Source organism: Metarhizium brunneum, chromosome 4 (genome assembly GCF_013426205.1).
Source record: "Metarhizium brunneum chromosome 4, complete sequence".
In the NCBI taxonomy this organism is placed as follows: Eukaryota; Fungi; Ascomycota; class Sordariomycetes; order Hypocreales; family Clavicipitaceae; genus Metarhizium; species Metarhizium brunneum.
This window is the reverse complement of record NC_089425.1, coordinates 3,572,949-3,594,835: the sequence shown is the minus strand read 5'-3', so window position 1 is coordinate 3,594,835 and position 21,887 is coordinate 3,572,949. Positions and strand designations below refer to the sequence as shown.

The window sequence follows — 21,887 nt, the reverse complement described above, 5'->3', positions numbered from 1 at the left end:
ACTCGAGGCGAAACATGGGCCGAATTTCGCCGTCCAGACGAGAGACTAGACAATACCATGTATATCAACGTAGATATTTGCTGCAGCATACCTGTGAGTACTATTGCAAGCTAATTTGCCATGCGCACAATGAACCAGTAACAATAGAAGCGTGATCCCGGCTACGCCGACACATTCGGCATCTTTTGGCATGCGCGCGAGCACGAGGGTGATGCTCCGACCGGAGGAAAGCATCTACGAGAATATATGAGAGAGCAGGAAGAAGCTTCTAGAGGATGTAGAGCCGTCTGTGAATGGACCGAGAAACAAGCACCGCCAGCCATCGTGAGCAGCGGAAACGCTATCCACGGAAATGGGACTGCTCCTTTCGTCTTGAGCGAGCAACCTAGGCGGACGGATTGCCTACCTGGCGTCTAGTTCGATATCATGGAAGATATGGACGAGGAACTTCATCTCCAACGCCGAAAGCTCGGTTCACAAACTTGGACATGCGCGCGAGCACGAGGGGGATGCTTCGACCGGAGAGCGTCTACAATAATACATGAGGGAAAAGGAAACACCTTCTTATCCAACTAGACCCGTACCTGGACGTGCTGTTATTGACAATAGCCCGGGTTTCGTGTAAACTGGCGAAGAATATGGAGCATCTTGTGCAGCTTGAACAACTGGACAAGTGCTGGCTTCATCACGGCTCGAGAACTTGCGTCCTGGCATCATTTGCAGAGAAACTAAACAAGGAATTTGATAGGGAATTTTTGAATGGCTCCATTTTTTAGAGTAGTTGACATTTTTATTTTTACTTTTTATTTTTGACTTGTCATTCTGTCTGCCATTTACTTGCTTCCGACTCCATCGCTGGACTTGAACTTGCCCTGATTTCCATCCCAAGCACATCGACATGCAATCAGAATATGATCAATTTAACAGTCTCCATGTGACGTACTATTTTCGGCCGGAATGGTCTGTACGGGCCTTGATTTGAGCAGCGTACCTGCGCCCATGCCTTCAGGCCGTCAGCACCATGCATCGTCGCCTTGCCGAAATTCTGATATGTCATTCTGTCATTTTCGCTTTCGTCTTTCAAGCGCCCATTAGATGAACACAGATTGATTACCTTGAAGTCAGGGAGACGCCCTGGGCACGCGGAGAGCAAAACAAGGCTGCGTAGACTGGAATCCGACAGGTCACTATGCAGAGGATCACCCGGCGTGCCGTCCTTTTGTGTTCCTTGGGAGTTTTGTTTCTAGAACAGGATTTCTGTGAAGATGGAGTAGTAGCTGCTTATGCATGAGTGAATCAGAAGATTCACAGCTGCAGGCAGGATACGGCCCGGTTCCTCGGCCCGTATGAACAAGACAAGGACAAGACAGGAACAAGAACAAGTCTGCCAGAACACTCTCTAATCCCCTCTTCCATGCCAGGCCTTCATGGCTATCAGCAGGTTTCTGGGTTTGCTATGAATATACCTTTGTCGTTGTCTATGAACTTCTGCTCAAAAACTTCTGGTGCGTTGCCTGAGTTCTGTTCAGGTTTTATTGCGGCACTTGCAACTATAAATGCCCTCCTCACCCGCCGACCTCCTTGGGTTTTTTTCTCATCATCATCGCCATTGTTGTATGATCAACACCTTTTTCTTATTGAGAAACCCCTTGCCTCACGTGGCTTATCCCAAGACATCAAGACATACACGAGCATCAACAACCGGCATCATGAGCGGCGCGTTTCAAGTTACAGGAATTCAACACCCAGCGAAGAAATGGGTGGAAGATTTCGGTGAAGGATGGGTGCAGTTTAAGGCAAAAGGCCTTAAAGAATATGGTATGATCTTGGCACATGTCGGTCCGCACGATCCAACGGTGTTCTGGAACAGCATCCGAGTAAAGATAATTACCACATTTGGAATGGCGAACTTCCATGAGTACCTTGACAGTGGCTTCTTGGTTCTCACCGTTAATACGTGGAAGCGTGAGACTCCTCAGGTACGTATCCTCTTCATGCCGGGGTGAATCAAACCGATCCTAACGTTTAAATAGGTCCCTCAAACCTGCCCCCCTCTTTCGTATCTGCAGAAACGGGTGGTGTTTGAAGTTCTCTTCGAGAATAAAGATTTATGGCGCCCAGGTAACTACGTTTAGCTAAATCAGTCTGGTGCTACTCAACGCGACTCGTGTGTGTCCCTCATCGAGTTCACGACTCTTTGCTCGATCACGATACCTCTCGCGATTTATCGCCATGAATGATGGAACCCGGCCACCAAGACCGAAAGAAGACCGACAACCTGATACCTGACGTTGGTTTATCACGCACCACGAGTCTTGTTGCACATGCAATGTTTTCATGCTGTATGGTTGCATTCCGGAAGACACGAAACAAAACGATACGATGATGTGTCAAGGGCGGGATGGTGTTGGAATTGGAGACGGAGTTTACTTGGAGGGAAATAGGACAAGAACTGCAACTGCAGTGCGCTGGATTTATTGTTTCATTGGTTTTGGATTTGTTTTTGTTTTGTGTTTCAATCTTTTTGCAATGTCGGATAATAAGGGTTGTGAGTGCGATTTTACTTGCACTATACGAAGGACGCTGTTGAGGATTTCTTTTGTCAGTTTTTTGCTAGCACTTCAAGAGGAAGATGTCCTCACATTTCTCACAGTCCGTCAATGATGCCTGTTGATATGATGTTACGCGCCATCTTCAGAAGCTATACTTGCTTCCTCACAAAACGCTGTAATTGAACAGCAACTATACCCCTTTATACTCCCGTCGACATGCTCTCTTTCTGATTGTAGTTGTAGCCATCAACTCATGTTTACCTTGTGGAAACCCATACAACATGCACTCATGTGCTATAGATCCGATTTAGTCTCAATTGTAAATGTGGTTATTGTCTGGCTTTTTGGCCGAGCCGCATCTCAACAACCCTGGCGTTCAAGAAAAATCGGACATGTCTAGCTGAGGTCAACAAATCACGTGTAAGACTTGATCAATCCCAGAAACAAGAATTGACCAGGTATAAGTTATAGCTAGAAGAAGCTTGATAGTCTATTCGATCCTGTTTTGTCTCGTATTGTGTGACAAGGGCTTAATAGGGCTTGGAGCTGATGACTCGATTCAAAGATAATCTCGTAGCATGTCAAACGTCCTTGGTTTTCTGGAGAAGGGTAGGGACGAGTGACTACTATATATACACAAGAATAAAAGCAGTGCCCAAGGTTTCCACCGGGTCATGTGTTCAGTCTGTGTAGCTTCGAGGTCCTCTGTCGACGATGCCCCTTTTTGAGTTTCATTGTTGGATCCTAACCGTAAAACATGTTGAGTCGGAGCTCCTCCATGTCCTTTAGCTCCCATATGAGAATCCAGGAGTCTCTTGTTGCATCTTGACCCGTCCCAAGCCATTCCACCTGGTCCATCATGGTCTCCCATCTTGCCCTTTGCGGTTGTCATCGACCTCAAACAGACGATCCGCGAGTAGAGACTCTCGGAGACTTGATCTCGTGGAAGCTGACCCAGAATCCGCCCCGTCCTGGCACAAACACGATAAATCGTCACCCGTGCCTTACAGTCGAGCCCTAGCGTTTCCTGCTCAGCCGGTCCAACATTGGTATCGCGAATGGATCGTCGTTCCCAATGTCACGATCCCGCCGGATCCACCGTCGGCATGATTAGTGTCGATGGAATGAAACTTTATGCTTGCTTGCCGACTTTGAGACGAACCTACCTCCTGAACAGCCGGGGCCTCAAGTCGCCCATCCAAGTCTGTTGAAACAAAGAACTGGGGAGCGGTACTGTACTCTCCGCATTCGTTGGAGTCGAAACGTGGTCAGGCCATGGTAGCCTTTAAGCCGCCAGGCGCAAAGCTCCAAGAAGACGCCTCCGAGAGACCAGACGTCGTACTTTGGGGAGTGTTGATTCTTTGCTCCAGACAAGGAGCACAATAATCGAATCTGCATCCGAGAATAGTACTGGCCGGCATCAAAGGTTTTGTATCATGAATGAAAGCCGGCTAGCCCCAAGTCCCTTAGCATCATGAAGTCAACATCTTGAGTGTAGGACGAGAACCAGAAGATTATATTTTTTGGACGGACATCCCCATGTCTTTGCCAGATTCTGAGACTTCCCGAGTCTTGATTAGATTGCACTACTCCTCGGCCCGTGAATTCGCCTGAAAACCGGGGCCGCACCTAAATATCGCGTAGCTGCCCATCTGCCCAAGTAGATTTGGCGGCTGTGCACTGGTGTTTCCGGATTTTCCTTCCAGGATTCTCCGTGATTGCCGTCTGCCCGTTTGAAAGGAGGTAGGCTTCATCCTCACGCTTAAAACTAGAGGGTGTCTAATGAGATGCCTTTCCTTTCCTTTGGGACTGGTAAGAAAATCTTGTCCAAAGCCAGCTAATTTTTGTCACAACTTCACCGAGGGCAAAGACTACATCATGGTGGAAGTTCTTCCCGGCGTTTATAAAGATAAACTTTTGGCCCATCTCTTGCCACATCCAGGTGTGGAACAAGCAACGTTTTTTGATATTCGTGAATCAGCGCTGGCTGATTTCAAACCCGGCATTTTCCGAGATTGCCGCCAGGCTCCCTCGGTTTGCTTTCTGGGTACTGGGGAGCAGAAAGCAGGAGGACGGGACCAGTGAGAGTCAGGGAGTCCTCCACGAGCAAAGTCTTGGAAAAAGCCTCAAGCTGCCCATGTATATTAGAATGGCAAGAATTCGTTGTCAAACACCGGTCTCCTAGACCTTGGACCACAGCAGCTCATCTGTATCTTGACTATACTTTTCCTTCATCAACGCCGTCATGGCTGTCTAATACTCCGTACTTTCAACACAATTTTACTACCAATCTCGCGTACTGGGATAGCCGAGTCAGTTCCTCAAAATCAGGGCAGAGTAATCCATTATGGACAGAATTTTCCACAGCTCATGGCTGTCCGTCATCACACTCAGCTACGACCAAATTACAATACAGCTCTCCTCCCCCCGCTTCGTCGTCTTGCCGCCTGGGTGGCAACCGTCGGAACTGGCAAGCCTCAAAATGTCGACTTTCCCCCTTTATATGCAGGCCCCCGTTCCCTGAGGGAGCGCGACGAGCCATCACCCAACCCATCCGTTCCCTCTTGGGCTATTTAAAACACTAGCTCCTGGCGTCCTGATTCGATGGCGTGTACAGAAATAAATCAGGGGCGGGGAGAGCCACCAGCTTCATGCGTCGCCGTCCCCATGATGCGATCTAATTGGGAAGCGGTCGTCCGTTTCGGAGCAAACAAGGATATGGACGGGTGCGAATCACCCGGCCGCACGGCCTCAGGCGCTTGCCTAAACGGGACTGCGGGTCCATTTAGCCACCGAACCAACGCGGCGTGGCTCGGCGTGGGGTCGCATCATCTCATCTCCCTTCCGGGTCCCACTCGGCTGGGCGTTGGAAATTTGACACATGGAGTTGGCCGAATGGGGGTCTCGGTCCAAAGTCTGGTAGCATGAGTGTGTATATTAACGCAACCTGGCCCTGTTTCAAAACACTCCAAGTATCCCATGGTGGCGCGCGACTTGCGAGGGACCGAAGGGAGTGGTCTGCGATGAGGCCACAAGAGCTTCATCATGAGGTGAGATTATTGGTGCGGTATTCGTGATGTGGTGCCTCACACGTCTGGTGACGGTGCGGGCCCAACACAATGACATGCTCCCATTCCCATCTCAACTCATCTTATGGTAGCTCATTTTACCCTTATCCACGTCCATGTAAAACGTGTTGTTGTACAATTCTATTGCCTTGTTGCAGAAAACGGCTGTCTGGGCAAGGAGGTGCTGCGGGGCGGGGTTGTTGACCTACCAGACGGACGGGCCTGGACCGGGCTTACACCGGCTATTTACATTTCAGGTGAGAGGGGATTTACCGAGGAGAAAGGGGACAAGTTTACCCAGCCATGACTTCCGGTGATGCTTATGCTTATGTCAGGCGCGGCCAGGGCAAGAGGTCAGCTGGGAAGGCACACCCGCTCGCGGAGCAGGTTCTCGGTGGTGGGGCGTGGTGGGGTGTAGCAGTGTCAAAAGTGCAAAGGTGGGGTTCTGCAGCTGTCCTAGAGCTTAACGTTGATTGCCCGCACCTTCCTCGTAAGGAATCAACTACGAGTTTGACACTCTGTACCTTGATAGGTTGGCTGGGACTGCCGCGGTAATCATGTGTGGTGCTTAATTTATGCCGCCATCCATCATCCAAATCATGTGATGAATCCCCGGACGTGCTCTTCTATGTACGGAGTAAAAAATAAAGATCGACAACATGGTGTCTGGTTCCTTGATCTCACGTTACATTCGTGACGTGTGGTGGCTTTTGGCACCTCTTGGCAACGGCTTTAGCATGATGCCGGCACCTTGCCTGCGCCGAGCTGGCACCGTCCCTTCTCCCTTCTCCCTTCTCCCTTCACCGTCAACTGGTCCCTTGGCCGTGTGAAGGGACACTGTGATGGAACCACGTCCACTTTTGACACTGCAACTAGCGGCCCACCACGGATCGATTTGACACAATACAACCCCTGAATGGGGTTAATTAGCCCTGGCTAATTACGGAGTACCCAATTCTAATTCAACCAGATCATCAAGTCACCTACCAGTACATGGAAAGAAGAACAAGATGACACACAAGCCAAAGCCCTTTCTCACAACACTTGATCCCCGAATTCTCTTGGCTTTGAAATGGCAAGGATAGCGCGGCTATCAAACTTGTCTGTCGACAGACATAAAAGTCCTTGGTATCCTCGACCATGGCATCCCAAGGTGTTTGTTTGTCAACCGAGGCAAGAGACGTTCACTCTTTTTCATTCTTTTTTTTTTTTTTGCATTTTTCCTGTACCAAGGCTAGTCCTTGTGTTGCACTTGTACTCTCATTCTGTAAGTTGTACCGCCTTGGTCCAGGCGTGACAAGCGAGCCTGTATCGCCTTGGGTGCCTTGGATGTATCATGATTCTTGTACATGTTATTCGCAATGCTAACAATGCTCGTCTTTATAGTACATTCCTTCAAACAACAACCTTTTGTGTAAAGGTTTTCCAATCGTCTGTCTCGACAACACTACTCTCATTCTCGCACTTGACACTCTGGTTTCCGAGTCTTTCGTCTGGTTTACTTAGATTCGCACCGGCTCCTCTCTTCCCAAAATGTTGAACAAGTTTATCCTGGCCGGCCTGGTCGCCTCTGCCAGCGCACACATAAAAATGACCAGCCCTTCCCCCTTCGACAATGAAAACTTGAGCAACGGCCCCATGGAGAAGGATGGTAGCAATTTCCCCTGCAAAAATGCCAACTACCGTAACCGCCCAGTTAAAGAAAACGTCTACGCCCAGGGCAGCACCCAGACGCTCGAGTTCCTGGGTTCTGCCGTCCACGCCGGCGGCTCATGCCAAGTCTCCATCACAACCGACCCGAGCCCCAACAAGGACACCGTGTGGAAGGTCATCAAGTCGATTGAAGGCGGCTGCCCTGCCAAAGATCAAACGGGCAACCTCGAGGGCGGATCCGCGACAGGCAAAGTCCCTTATACGTATGATTTCAAGATTCATGAGCAGATCGGCGCCGGCAACTACACCCTCGCCTGGACCTGGTTCAATAAGATCGGCAACCGAGAAATGTACATGAACTGTGCCCCCATCAGCGTGACTGGTTCCGGCGGCTCCCCGAACTATCTGGACACCCTGCCGGACATGTTTAAGGCCAATATTGGCAACGGCTGCGGCGTCCCAGAAGGCACCGATGTCCAGTTCCCCGATCCGGGCCAGGACGTCGACCAGTTTGGCCTCAAGACCAAGTCGGCTTTGGGGGCGCCCACGGGTAACTGCAAGACGGGCGGTACTCGCCCTACATCTATAAATACGTCTGCCACCTCACAGCCAACCTCCGGGAGCTCACCGCCAACCTCTGCCTCCTCAAAGCCGACCTCTGCCGTCTCAAAGCCGACGTCGGCCCCCCGACCGACAACAGGCACCGCCAGTCGCCCGCAGCCTACAAACACAAACACGCCTGGCGGCCCACGACCGACGACCGGCACCCCTACTCGCCCGCGGCCTTCATGCTCAAAGCGGCCTGGTGGCTCAAACTCGACGCTTGTGCCCCAACCGACGAGACCTGCTGGTGACAGCACTGTCTCCGTGAGCCAAGACGAGACCAAGGTTCCCGCACACAGCCCTACCCCCAGCACCGAGGCCGGCCCTGCTCCCACCCCGGGCACGGACGGCGCCTTCGCTCCCGGCACTAAATGCGAAACGGATGGCTGGTGGAACTGCGTTGGCGGAAAGTCTTTCCAGCGTTGCGCCAACCATAAGTGGTCCGAGACGCTGACAGTGACTGAGGGCATGAAATGTACTCCCGGAACAGGGGAAAATATCGAAATGTCTGCCGCCCAGCCCGATCTCAGCCCGTGCGATATTCGTCGTCGTCGACGCCTCCGACGGCACGCTTTTTAAGCGGGCTGTGCGACAGTCCCTAGCGGGAACGGGCGAATACCCATTTGATGGTACTTGCCGATGTTGGGGGAAAGAAATGTGACTGTAGTATCTTGGGGCTATGGGTTAGCATGGACATTATCATCTTCAAGTTATATATTCGTTGAAAAGGGGGGGGTTTGTTCAATATCACTTCAATACAAGTACATTCAAAGTGGACCAAGTCCCACTTGCCCGTGACGTGCTGCGAAATAATAGCCTGCGCCGGGAGCACAGACTGCTCGGTCCGTGCGAGAGTGCAGCCGAAGATGAGGATTTGCTGGTGGTGATTATTGTTAGTTGGCCCATATGTACATGGAGCTGCACGTGGCTTTGGTTGAACTTGACGTCCGGGCCTGAATGCCAGGGGCGTGCCGCTCGGACAAGGTGCTTGCGCGCGCGAGCCAAGCGAAATGGCCCGGCCCGCAGTTAGCGTTGTCGTTTAATCTCGACGATGCATCTAACCCAGTCCGGCTCTTGGGCTCCACTATGCTAACTTGACATCGGGACAACAATCAAATTAATAGTAGTACTACTTTTAAATTCTAACCGCCATGAGTCATAACCCATACGGCTCCTCAACCAGGGAGCTCTAATGAAAAAAAGCCTTTAAAAAAAGTCGTCGAAAAGCTGACTGATGACTGATAGACCATACCAGTCTGCTTTGTTCTAATGTCGCAAAATGCAGCGCTTTCCTTTACAAGGCAGTGACGGAAACCTTGACAGGTCTTGTCGGTTTTTTCGGGCCATCTAGCGACATACTTATCTAGCACATGTTGTCAAACGCAACGAAAAAGCAGCTATTGGAACTTGTTGAGCCGTATACGAAAGGTGAACAGGGTAGTCTATTCAGTGCTGGGCTTGATAATTTCCTATATTCCATGTACGAGTATATTGCCCGCTCGGGGACTTCACCTTTACCTTGTCGCGACGCATCTTTCTCCAGGCGACCACTGTTGCACGGAAGGGCCCAACAACAACGAGGCCCAACAACGGGGCCTCTCCGATAAAGGACCTAGAGGTTACACAGACTGAACACATGACCGGGCAGAGGCCCTAGGCACAGACGTTCCCTTTATATAGTGGTCACTCGTCCCTCTCTTCCTCCTACAAAACCAAGGACCTTTGACACCCTTCGAGATCAACTTCACAAATCAAGTCTTTTTCTCTAGGCCTTCTATTAAACCCTTGTCACAGCCATCAAGGCGAACCTGGATATACCAGCCCGGTCGTATTTATCGTCCTGCCTGGGCCCGCTATCGCACGCGTCGGGTATTACCCCAATCTCTTGTGGCATTCCGCCCTCGCACGCAGCTAGCTGCACCCGGCACTGTTATTTGCCTCCCGTAGGGTCGATAAATGAAGGTCAGTCTTTTCAAGATCTTGAGTCAATCATCAACCATGTGAGTCATTGCAAAGATGCCTGATAGAGCCCATAGGTTACACGGAAAAGGCCCAACGGATCGTGAAGCCCAACAGAGGGGCTTCGCCGACAAACGACCCGTTGGTTACACAGATTGAACACGTGCCCGGGCAAGAGTCCTAGGCACAGCCGTTCCCTTCATGTATATATAGTGGCCACTGTTCCCTTCCTTCCTGTTGGAAAACCAAAGACCTTTGACACCCTACTCGGTTACCTTTGAATTGAATCCTTTCCAAGCCTGCTATTTACCCTTGTCACACTATAGCATATGGCCTTGTGTGAGTCACCCACATCATTCTGAATAGTACAAATGACATGAATACTAATCCCCCCTGCTAGGCGAATGTGAAAATGTTCAATACAAGGCTTGGAGCAAAGACTCAATTTCAAAGTTAATCTCAAAGGGTGTCAAAGGTCCTTGGTTTTCTAAGAGGAAGGGGGGGATAAAAGAATATATATACATGAAGGGAACGTCTGTGCCTATAGCTTCTGCATGGACGTGTGTTCAGCCTATGTAACCTTGAGGTCCCTTTATCAGTGAAGCCCCTCTGTTGGGCTTCGTTGTTGGGCCGCCATTACTGTGTGACAGCAAATCCATCCGCTTGGGTGGTGGGACGCTGAGAAGGAGGCCTATTCTCGTCTGTGCGCAGATGAGCATATACATATGCAAGGGCATATTGATATCATCTACCAGCTTGCCAACTATGTGGTCTGGTCTTTAAAGAGTACTATTAGTACAGGGCAGCATGTCATACTCCACGGCCGCCTGAACCAACTTCATGCACCTTGTCTTCTTGAGCATGAGCACTCCGTAGCTGTCTTGAAAGCATCTAGTGGCCGCAGATGCCGAATTCGTCTCTACAACCACTAAAAAGGCCCTCTACGCCAACTTTAGAGCCGGAGACGGAGAGGAGATGACGCGCCGCCGCAGCTAAAAGCCGCCACTTGTCCTTGTGTTCTTTCCACCCCTTCTGTAAAAAGTCTCGAGGCTTTACAATAGACACGTCAAACCGTATTTGCCGAGTCTCGAGCCATCGTTCAAGCTTGGAGGTAGGGATTGCCGAGCCGCCCTCCGCCTTCTTTGCCATATTCATCGAGACGGCGTTCCATTGCGCAACAGAGACTCCCTGAGAACGCTCATCTAGTCTTGGTTAGATCGGAGCTGGGTTATAGCATTCCATGTTGCTGGCTCAGGCTACTCTACTTTAAAATCCTTCTTAGCTTCAGCTATATTCCCTTAAACATCGTGGTCCTTTAGTCGCCAGGAGAAATTGTGGCAACACGAGCTGGGGCCATGCAAAGAGCGCACACGAAACCCCGAGGCCAAAATTGCCAGCTACGTGATGAGCTGTAGTTGCGGATTGTAAGCTGACTTCGGTACCAGGACGTGCCACCCCGACCGTTGACGTCGAGTAGACCCGGCCCAAGTCTTGAGCCGGGCAGAACTTGACCCTTGACAGCGTGATTGCTCTCTGCTATCACGGGGGAAAGAGCTCGCTGGGTAAAACTAGACACTTCAACAGCAATTTGTCGCCTGGCATCAAAATAACGTGCCCTCGGTGTGCAGCAGTCCCACGACATTTCACGCCCCTGCAGCAGCTCCAGACAATCGCCATGCGGAAACACAAATCAGCCAATCCTCCGACGCAAAACGACGCAGGCCAAGAGTCCAGGGCTCCATTTCTCTGCATTCAAGAAATATAATTACTACGTCATCATTCTAAAACTACATAAAGAGAACAGAGGTGCCGAATGCCGACCAAACACCATCTGAAAAAACTCATCATCATTACGCTCATCGTCATTCATTCATACACCTACTCAGCCAACTCCCGCGCATAAGCCTCATCCGCCTCCATCCTCACAGCCTCCAACTTGTCCGTCAGGGCCTCCATCTCCTTTTCCACTGCGCCCCTGCCCTCCTCCGCACCCGCCGCCTTGGCGGCCAGCTTGGCGATCTCGGCCTCGATCTGTTCCGCGGCCTTGTACTTGGCTGCGGCCACGGCCCCCGGGGGAGCAACGTGTGATGAGGTGCCAGACTCGTGGCCGTCTTCGGGCCACGCGCCGGGCGCCTCGCGCGGGTTTCCGCCAACGGCCGGACCCCATGGTCCGTTGACGCCGCAGCCTCTGCCGCCCCTGCCCCAGCCGCCCCAACTGCCCCATCCTCCACGGCCAAATGGCCCTCCTCCCCTAGGCCCTCCAAAGGCGCCGCGGTGGCCGAATGGCCCTCGCTCGCCGAGAGGCCCGTCCGGGCCGAAGAAGAAGGAACTTCTCTGGGATGGACCGGTACAGCCCCGTGGCCAATTCGGAGTCCACGGAGGAGGGTTCGGAGCCGCAGTAGGGCCCGGCGGTGCGGGCGGCGCCGGCGGCGCCGGGGGAATAGGAGGTACTGGCGGCGGCTGCACATGGAATGGTCCTCCATGTCTTCTATAATCCTTGTGAGCCCGTCTCATTTCTCGTCTCTGGTTTCGATGCTCCCTCTTCTCCGCTCTGCGCTGCATCCGCCGCTCTCGTCGGTAGGCCTTTCGAGTTTGTCTCTGGGCCTTTTTGATGGACTTCCAGCTCGCTTGGAGACCCTTGATTTGCCCCTTGAGTGCCCTGCGGTTGAAGTTCGGATCTGCAGGTCCCTTTGGGACGGCTTTCAACTCTGCTTTCAGGGCTCGAATGTCGCTCTTGGTGCGTACCTGGCCGGGGTGCGATGTCCAGTCCTGGAGCCGTTCGGCGTATAGTGGAAGCTGGTGGTCCTTGATGTCGTCGTAGTCGGGGAGGGAGCCAATCGACGACTCGGAGCTGCTGGAGGAATCGGAGGAAGTTGATGAGACGGAGTGGGACCGGTCGTGTCCGTCTTTGCGGTCTGGATACCACCTTCTGCCGCGGTCCTCGGAGTGTTGGCCTTCACGGTGGTCGTGCCAATGGTGACGTCCGTGGTGCCTGTCGTGATGCCTGTCGTGATGCCTGTCGTGATGCCTGTCGTGATGCCTGTCATGACCACCGTGGCGGAAATCACGGAAATCGTGACGATGGTGATCCCATCCTGGGCGGCCGCCGAATGCCCACGACGGACCTGCTGGGCCTGCTGGGCCGGTCGGCCCGCTTGGCCCGGCAAAGCTTCGTTGCTGCGGTGCCGCTGTTCCCAAAGGCTGGTTATTATTGCCCATGGAGATGCCTTCATTATTCACAATGAGGCCGTTGATCTTGATGCCATTGCTGTCCAGGACTACAGTGTCCCCGTATCGGATTCCGTCGCTCCCAATGGAGAGCTTGCCGAATATAGAAGAATTGTTCTCTCTCTGTTGCTCAGGAGCCTCCGGCTCCGCCGTCCAAGCACCTGGTATTCTCGCCTCTGGGTCAAGCCTCACACTCATCCCCCTCGGCCCAAAGAAGCCATCATTCCACTGCTGGACAGTCGCCTCAATCTCCGGCCTACTCCTCGTGGTGGCCGCCCCGTTCTCCCGCATCTGCTCCAATTGCGCTTCTGCCTGAGACCTCCCGCTCGTCAGAGCATCACCACTCCTCCCCTCGCTCCTCAGCTTCCTCTCGATCACCGCTTCATTGCCCCTGGTCGTGTGATCAGGCAGCAGAAAGTTCACAAAGGTCGCCCAGTCCTGCGGCGTGACATCCCTCGCAGCCCAGTCGTTCTGATACGGCAAGTCATCTGGAAGAGAGGTACTTTCCACCCTGACAGTGTGAACGAGCGTCTCTGTGGGAGGATTGGCGGGCGGCGGTCGTGAGTCAAAGTAAACTGTGGCGCCGGGCTGCTCTGCAGATTGCCGGGGCTCCAGATGTGTATTCGACGATGTGCGAGGTGTCAAGGGAGGCGTGTAGACAACCTCCCCTGTGGACGAGGCATCGTCCAGAGGCGTGAGGCCGGTGTGGGAGGTGGAGGATGCGGCGGATCGAGGGCCACCCGAGTTGGAGTAGATGTCTGTTTCCGTGTATGGCGGGGGAGGGGCCTCCGCATCGTCGACATTGACGTGCAAATTATTCATGTTCGCATTCATCGCTAGGCGACGTTTTTGTCCCATGCGAGTCCTGTCCTTGTCTTGAGAGGATTTGAGTTGTTCGGTCGCTTGTTGTTCAAATGGATGCGAGGCTAAGTTTGCGTCTGCGGGGCAGCTGATGAAGGCGTCTGGTTCTCTCCGCGCTTCGGATAGTGTTGCCGACTCCGACGAAGCCGCTCACTGCCAGCTGATGGCGCCGCACGTGAGCGAACAAGAACAGAGTGCCCCGTTTCTGTCGCACGGATGAGGACACCGTCAAAGCAACGCCGGGGTCCAAAAAGGTAGCGGGTGTTTGATGAGTGGCAGATGGTCAAGGTGCAGAATGGCGAGGTCACCTCGGCATTATCTATAAGAATACAAATACGTGGTCTCTTCTTCTCGGAACTCCGTACAGACTAGTTGGAATTGCCGCCAGTGGCTGCCTCAAACAAAAGGGAGCTGCAAATCAAGCTATGGTACAAGACGCCATACAATAGATAATCGACAGCTTGCGGCTCCGAGCACACACAACCCCAACGGGCGTCGCAGCCACAGCCTGGACGACTTACGTCTCCCCGGTGCTTCCACCCGCTGACCGTCAGATTGACCGCGTCTGCCTCATCGTCAGCCTGTCCCAAAAAGTGCATTGCCGTTGACTGCGAGAGAATCAGATTGGTGGACACAACAGCCCAACTCCACCAGAGTTCCAGTCTATCGCACTCGCTTTCGCAGGGCTGGGTCCACCATCGGGCCCAGCCTGTGAACCTGCATCCGTCCCCCCAATGGTAGCCTTGCGTTCAAATGTTGCCTGTGTGTGTGGTGACGCGGCCCGCTGGAGGTCCCTGCAACCCTTTATCGACCATCCCCCAGCCCGAATCCTTGACCTATGACACAATTTGCAGGCCAAGTCGTCATCAAGTCACTACTGCGAATGGTTTATTCCATATCCAAACCATAGGCGAGCGTAGTTGTGCCCCTTCTTTTTTCGTCCTGGATGAGATCATCCATCATTACCCTCACACAGAACTCGTTGACGTTGCGCTGGGCGAAGTCGGAGGCAAGCAGTTGCCTTCGACTATCATCGATCGGATGCGTCTCCGAGATGAAAATCAGCATCTTCTTGCTTGTAGTGATCTGCGATCAAGCTAGCAAGGTGATCGCGCGAGTGTACTCCCCTGCAAACCCAAGTTGGGTGTTGTTAGTTACCAATCCACGTTGTTAACTGCAAGATGACGTGGGTTGCCAAGGTACCACTTACAAGTTGGTAATATATGTGTCAATAAACTCGGCCGGTACCAATTCCGTTACGGGGCTTCGGATTCCCACATTGTTGACCATGCTTCCATCGGCAAAACTGACAAAGCTTGAGGAGTCTCCCCACTCAATAAGAGCGTCTTCGTCGAATGGATTCACTGGGCTCAGCTTATACACACCAGCCAACACGACAACAGCATTGCCTTGTTCGCGGGCGGCCCTGGCGATAGCTGCAGCGCCGGCGTCTGTGACTGCACCTCCATTGGCAACAATGGTCCTCGCGCCGAGAATCACTTTGTTGACCCTTGACATGTAGGCCATGGAACCAGAGTTCATGACGTTGATGACAGTGATGCCGGCAGTCGACAGTTTCTTGCGGAAGGCAGCGTGCTGTACTTGCTCAGTTTGCTTCCGTAGAGGCTCCGTCACGATCAGGACCGTAAATTTTCTCTTGGAGGCCGCTCGAAGGACGAAGCGCTCAACTGTGGGCGAAGGCTGGTGAACCAAGATGTGGTCGCCTGGGTGAATCTGCACCTCGGCATGGGCAGCGATCTGGTCATCCACCTGACTAATTTCGTCCTTGATCTCCTCGATTCCGTCAATGACCTCGGAACGCAGGGCATGGACTTGGCTGCTGGTCTGGTATGCAACACGTGTAGGCGTCGAAGTGCCGGAATGTCGGTGCGGCGAGCTGAAGCCATCAATATTGGAAGGGGGGGAAGCCGAAATCAGATGGAAGAGAGATTTCGGGACATTGACTGAGCTATATGACGGGACCGGTCCGGGTCTCGTTGGGGCCACAGCTGGGTTGGAGACTACCTCTCCAGCCGAGTCTTGTTTTGTACGTGTCGACGGAGGAGACTGGACAAGGGGGAGGTGTGTGGGATGTTCGCCCTGGGGAGTCAAGGGAGCCTCGCTCTGGGTCTCGCTGGAGGGTTCATTCCGATCTTCTGCGGCCTCGTCACGGATGAGGGCGAGAACCCGTCGCACAATATTGCCAATGACTAGCTCTTTTGGTTGTGCCTCGACCAGGCGTCGACCAATGCGCGTGATATTATCAATGAGGCCGTCGACGTCTTGCCATCTCGATCGAGCAACGACTTGTAAAAGAATATGGGCAGTGGCCACGGCACAGGGCTCAGATCCACGGATCTGTCTTCTCTTGAGCAGGCTGCGTGGTATTGTTAGCGTTTGTGTTTGAACCAGTTCCCCCAGAGTCCTCCCTTTGAGGGCCACTCACGAAATGAGGTTCTCGACTGCGGCCTCCAATGGCTGTCCTTTCAAGGATCTGAGGTACTTCTCGAGGTCGGGCGCGTAGCCCGCAGTAGCAGACGGCATCTTGACCTTGTTTTGGGGAAGATGATAGCGTGGGTGTTGCAGGAGTTGGGATCTCTTGAATCGCAAACTGGCTATTGCGCGACGAGGGGCGGCGGGAGCGTCTGGTGGGTTGTGCGGTTGAGTCACTGCAAAAAAAATTACATGTGTACATTTGGTGCTTAAGTAGTGCCTAGGGTAGCTAGCTCCTAGTACTAGCTACTTCAAGTATTGACAACCAGTTGACTTGACATTTTTTCTCCGGCAGGTCAACTGGTGGGACAAGGCGGGGCACGGGGGTGGTCAGCAAGTACCTGCAGTGGCTGACGGCCACGTTGAATTAGCCACGACGACGCATAATAGATGTCGAAATAAGACTTGTATGACGTTGACGATGGCCCTTCGAAAAAAAAAAGGAAGAAGAAGGGGAGGCTGACTTGTTTTTTTTTTTTTTTTTTTGGTTTTTTAAGTGTCGGGAGTTGGTGAATGGATGAAAGGCTTGCTGACACATGATTGGTTTGTGGCACAAGAGTCGATGTACAATTGTGGTTTGTGTGAACCAGACTGCATCTACTCGCATGTAGAACAAGTCAGGAATCATCCGAATATGAAGCACGTAAACTAGTTATCAAGGTACCAGTGAGAGTATGCCTATATTTTGGCATGAAACATTAAAACACATCTAGCCCCAGCCCAGTTGCCATCGCTTCGCTGTCTGTCTCTGAACCTATTTCTGGTCCCATTACCCTGCATTGTTGTCTAGCAAGTCAAGTTTGTCGAAACGGTCGACGGTGCTAGGTGCCCAGGTGCTTGAGGGCGTGTTGGACAAAACATTCGTGATACTACTGCCCGCATACACTCAACCATCCGAGGCCCCAACATGCAATGGCTCATCCCAGGCTGCGAACTTCTTGCGCCCTCCGTGAATGGTTGACGGATGCTCCTCGGCAAGTTGTGGCGGGCAACGTTCGGGGACGGAGTAGTCAAGTCTGGTCCGTACGGACATCGTCCAGGGCCCGCGTGCGCCTGCCAACCGGCTTCTAGTGGTCTGGTTGGCTTGAAGGCCGACAGGGCATAGCGTCTGGTGGCACTGATGGCACTGATGGCATGGGCCTTCATGCTCCGTACTCCGCCAAGTGCTCAAGTGCTCCCATGTGCCGTCAGTACGGGACATCGGATAGCCTTGACGCACCTGTGGAGTGAACCAGGTCGTTGCGCCTGACGCTTGACGGGTTGACCTCTGCTCGCCCCTCAAACCTTGCCCAAACATTGCATTGTTCTTCCCATGTCAACCGCTTCCTGCATAGCCATCACATCGCAAGCCTGATCCTCTTGCCGATGCTGAGCTTCTCTCGGCTAACTGCGAATGCCCCATCTAGACATTCACGCTCCTTGACATTCGTTTTCCGTGCTGTCATTGATTGATTTTGGCAAAGCCTAGCGATACCCGACGAATTGACATCATCCCCAAAGCATCCCTTCGGGGCGACCTCGCCTTCCTTCTTGCGACACGCCCGAGCGCTTCTTCTTCCTCTTCGGCCGTGCCTTTCAATCCGTCGTTTGGACAGCCTCGAATAGCCTGATGGCTGGCTGTCCGTCTCCAAGATGAATTCTCTCAACATCATTACCGCTCGCGTTTCCCCCTCGGCCAGTCCCAATCCATCGCGATCCAACAGCCTCGGCAACATCAGCGCCGGGCTGCTCCCCGACGAAAAATCTACCGACGGAAACGACGGTAAAGACGCAGCCAGCTCAGACCCATTTCTCGGCTGCGACTACGATGGCTCGCAACAGACGAACGAAAAGTCCAGCTTCGTAGCTACCGAGGACACGCCGCTCTTGGATGGAGGCAAAGATGGCAACAAGCGAGCTAGCTGGTGGCATTCAATACCCCGACGCCTGGTCTCAAGCATCATCAGTTCCATTCGCTGGGTGCTTGCTACCCTGGCTTCACCTGGAGTCTACCTCATTGCCTGCTTCTACGACGAACATGGCGTCTTTGCTCCCTTGTCACAGGTGAAGAGGCTGTTTGGCGTCCAGAAGGGAGGTGGAATGGATAGCTACGGATCGCACGAGAACCACGCTGCCAACCATGCCGAACCACCCGCCGTGTCTGGAAGCTCGCAGCCTTGGGGTTACCGCCGTATAGCGCCGCGCCCTGCCCCATCCTCTGGTTCATCCACATCAGGCCAATCGTCGGAGTCAGAGGGAGAAACACCCAAGGGCTCGTCCAGCCGGCACGGCAGATCAAAATCACTGAATCCCGCGGAAGAGCTCAGCTCTGCCCGGAGATCGATACGAATCAAGCTTCACAACGACGATGCTCTGCGGCAACGTAAGCAGCACCGTCGCGCGCAGTCTGCCGTCGCACGGACCAAGATGGACGATGAAGATCTCTCTGCGCAACTCAAATCCCCAACGTCGCCGATTGCAGCTCTGACCAAGTATCCGAAGACGCCGGCGCCCCCCCGACCATTGATACCCCGACGCCAACCCTCCTATCTCAAGCTCGATGCGTCTGTCAAGCACCAAAAGACGTTAATCCTGGACCTTGACGAGACGTTAATTCACAGCATGTCCAAGGGAGGCAGAAGCAGTGGCCACATGGTAGAAGTTCGACTCAATACCGCATCATTAGGCATGGGTACTGCGCCAGGCGGCGCGGCTCAACACCCTATCCTGTATTGGGTCAACAAGCGACCGTATTGCGACGAGTTTTTGCGGCGCATTTGCAAGTGGTTCAATCTGGTCATTTTTACGGCCTCGGTGCAAGAGTACGCTGATCCGGTCATTGACTGGCTGGAGGCGGAGCGAAAGTTCTTCTCTGCTAGATATTATCGCCAACACTGCACGTACCGTCAAGGCGCTTACATAAAAGACCTTAGCTCAGTGGAACCAGATTTGAGTAAAGTCATGATTCTGGACAACAGTCCGCTGAGCTATTTGTTTCATGAAGGTTGGTTTATTGGCTCACAAAGCTGCCCTCTGCTCCTCCCAAGACGCTGGACACTGACTGACCTCGGCCAGACAATGCCATCCCGATCCAGGGCTGGATCAACGACCCCACAGACAACGACCTAATGCACCTGATTCCAATGCTAGAAGGTTTACAATACGTCCACGATGTTAGAGCACTCTTGGCATTGCGAGGCGGTGAAGATGGGCAGCATATGGCGTAAATGAAGGTAAATTTGGGAAAGTAAAAAAAACTCACCTGGCGTTTATTTATGGAATGGAGCTGCTGCGAATTTGATTTTTTTTCTCCTTTTTTGGCCACTGACGGGCTCAACCACGTCGGTACAGGGGGGGGGACCTTGTTACAAGGTATTGTTTCGCGTTGACCAAGACAAACCTCTGTCACCACATTGTACAGATAGACTGGAGGGGGGAGCGGTGTTTAAATGAAGGGCTTTGAGGGGGCAATTTGAGCAGATATTGATGGGGGAGGCGGCTACAGGTAGTAGCCGGACGGTAATTTGAGCATTTTCAGCGCCTACTTCCGTGTCATATGGTGCCAGGCCTTTGCTAGTGCGTGTTGGCGGCCTTGCATTGGGGTTCTGCTAGTCATCGTCCATCCCTGTTCTTGAAGAAGTTTAATTCTGTCTCCTCAGTCCCCGGACCTTGGACAGGAACACTGAATGTCTGACACGCAGTGGGAGACGAGTGGACGTGGAAATCGTTCCTGGAGGCGCTGTGGATCGAAGAATCCGCAGGCAGTGCGCCGCCGGCGGTGGGCCTTGGGCATAACATCGAATGGTGTCATCGGCACATGGCGCGATCAATTGACGGGCTGCCGGCGACTTCCTAGGCCTCCGCAACCGTGGTTTCGCGGGTTCCATGTTGCCCAAGCTGTGGTGGTGGCGGCGATTCCAGCCGTTGCCGAGGTGAACGGCGGCTGCGCGGCTGCAGCTTACATATTGACTCGCATCTCTGCAGTTTACGTTTACAACGAATTTCGCGGCAACGTTGGACATGGGCCGCGGTTTCACCTAGACAAAGGGAGCTCGATCATTGGACACGTTACTGAGCCAGTTGCCGACGCTTCGATGGCAACCAAGTGGCAAGCCGCCTAGTCGCTGACGGATAGTCGCAAGGGGCGGGTCTCGAATTCCAAACGGCACTGCCCATCGTCGTCACTGGTCCTTCCTTCCAAAGCCGGCGTGCGTTCTGCAGAGCTTGCCGGAAACCAGTCTCCACAAAGTGGTGACATCATCGCTCGCAACAAACCCCCCCCTTCTCACGGAGCATCACGCATCAAGCCACAAGGTGCATGCGCCTTTGCCCAATCGAGATTTGCGACAAACCTATTTGCCAGCATTTGCTGAAGCAACCAAGGGAGGGCCTGCCCGGGGCTGTCGAAGGTTTAAAAGGAGGGGGAAGGACTTCAACGGGTCGGTGTGACTGAACTTGGACCTTTCATTATCGTCAACCTTGTCGAAAACAAAAGACATCAAAGACTTGCTGAAACTCACCATGTCTCTGCACTGTAAGTTGTGCCGTCGCGACACGCGCTGCTTCTCCCCTCTCACCCTTTGATCCCCCCCTTCCCTGCGGCCGCCATCGTGAGTGGTGTCTCCGAGCTGGGCGAGCACATGAGAGAATGCGAACCCCCGCGACCTGTGTTGCCTCCCATCCACACCTCCCGCTTCGCCAGAGATTGCGGATGCTGATGTGCGCAGACCTGCCCCCCGTGAAGCCCTCTGCCATTGCGCTGGGCACCTTCTTCAACCACGGCATCGAGCTGGCCGTGCTGGGCCCCGTCTTCGGCCAGACCTACCAGCGCGCCAAGCAGGCCAACACCAAGGAGGAGTTCATCAAGTCCAAGGAAGCCAGCGGCGCTGCCATTGCCTGGGGCACCTCGTTTGTCGGCTCGGCCCTCCAGAGCTATGGTGTCGGCGCGTTGATCAATGCCACGGGGACCCTGAGCTATAAGGGCGCCGCGTACCTGGGCGGCTTGATCTTTGCCGCGACGGCGGCCCCTGGAGTAAGTTTGGTTTTTTTGTCCTCCAGTGATGCTGATTTTCTCCCTTTTACTCTTGAGTCTTGATATGCCATTCCTCGTCGCCCACGCGCTGTACGGAGAATGGTGTAGATGGACGATGCTGGGGATGAGATTGTCGTGACGAGTTGCTGACCTGGCCTAGTTCCTTACCCAAATCTTCTCGGAGAAGCGCCCCATCGATACCGTCGGTGTCAGCATCGCCGCCAAGCTTGTGGAAACTATTGGATTGTCACTGTTCCTGACTTGGTGGGGTACTCGTACTAACCCCTTTGACTAAAGGGCCATATTGCTTGGGCGAGTATCGTGTGCGGACGGTTCTTGTTGTTCGCTGGTACAGAAGGAAGTGTTCGGGGGCAGATGTTCATGATTGGACCTAGTTTTTTCAATTGATCATGTATTACACTTTGGCGTGTCGAGCTCTACGTGGCCGCAACGAAGATC

The 21,887-nt window shown here is 53.2% G+C and overlaps 7 protein-coding genes across 7 annotated transcripts; 4 read left to right on the top strand and 3 right to left on the bottom strand.

Moving 5' to 3' along the window:
• Nucleotides 1-1,709: 1,709 nt before the first annotated feature.
• On the top strand, nucleotides 1,710-2,135 carry G6M90_00g077740 (uncharacterized protein; the record flags this gene model as incomplete). Its single annotated transcript, XM_014689845.1, has 2 exons — nucleotides 1,710-1,979; nucleotides 2,034-2,135. 2 exons carry the CDS (start codon nucleotides 1,710-1,712, stop codon nucleotides 2,133-2,135), a joined length of 372 nt encoding a protein of 123 aa, XP_014545331.1.
• A 5,018-nt stretch (nucleotides 2,136-7,153) lies between these two features.
• G6M90_00g077730 (uncharacterized protein) lies at nucleotides 7,154-8,455 on the top strand (the record flags this gene model as incomplete). The annotated part of the gene is made up of 1 exon (XM_014689846.1): nucleotides 7,154-8,455. The coding sequence occupies one exon, from the start codon at nucleotides 7,154-7,156 to the stop codon at nucleotides 8,453-8,455; it is 1,302 nt and encodes a 433-aa protein (XP_014545332.1).
• A 2,271-nt stretch (nucleotides 8,456-10,726) lies between these two features.
• On the bottom strand, nucleotides 10,727-10,984 carry G6M90_00g077720 (uncharacterized protein; the record flags this gene model as incomplete). Its single annotated transcript, XM_066131076.1, has 1 exon — nucleotides 10,727-10,984. The coding sequence occupies one exon, from the start codon at nucleotides 10,982-10,984 to the stop codon at nucleotides 10,727-10,729; it is 258 nt and encodes an 85-aa protein (XP_065987163.1).
• Nucleotides 10,985-11,713: 729 nt separating this feature from the next.
• Nucleotides 11,714-13,885, bottom strand: G6M90_00g077710 (uncharacterized protein; the record flags this gene model as incomplete). The annotated part of the gene is made up of 1 exon (XM_014689847.1): nucleotides 11,714-13,885. The coding sequence occupies one exon, from the start codon at nucleotides 13,883-13,885 to the stop codon at nucleotides 11,714-11,716; it is 2,172 nt and encodes a 723-aa protein (XP_014545333.1).
• Nucleotides 13,886-14,812: 927 nt separating this feature from the next.
• Nucleotides 14,813-16,468, bottom strand: G6M90_00g077700 (uncharacterized protein; the record flags this gene model as incomplete). Its single annotated transcript, XM_014689848.1, has 3 exons — nucleotides 14,813-14,999; nucleotides 15,135-16,301; nucleotides 16,371-16,468. 3 exons carry the CDS (start codon nucleotides 16,466-16,468, stop codon nucleotides 14,813-14,815), a joined length of 1,452 nt encoding a protein of 483 aa, XP_014545334.1.
• A 1,581-nt stretch (nucleotides 16,469-18,049) lies between these two features.
• On the top strand, nucleotides 18,050-19,623 carry nem1 (Nuclear envelope morphology protein 1; the record flags this gene model as incomplete). The annotated part of the gene is made up of 2 exons (XM_014689849.1): nucleotides 18,050-19,400; nucleotides 19,472-19,623. 2 exons carry the CDS (start codon nucleotides 18,050-18,052, stop codon nucleotides 19,621-19,623), a joined length of 1,503 nt encoding a protein of 500 aa, XP_014545335.1.
• A 1,294-nt stretch (nucleotides 19,624-20,917) lies between these two features.
• On the top strand, nucleotides 20,918-21,723 carry G6M90_00g077680 (uncharacterized protein; the record flags this gene model as incomplete). Its single annotated transcript, XM_014689850.1, has 3 exons — nucleotides 20,918-20,930; nucleotides 21,124-21,428; nucleotides 21,589-21,723. The coding sequence occupies 3 exons, from the start codon at nucleotides 20,918-20,920 to the stop codon at nucleotides 21,721-21,723; spliced, it is 453 nt and encodes a 150-aa protein (XP_014545336.1).
• Nucleotides 21,724-21,887: the final 164 nt, after the last annotated feature.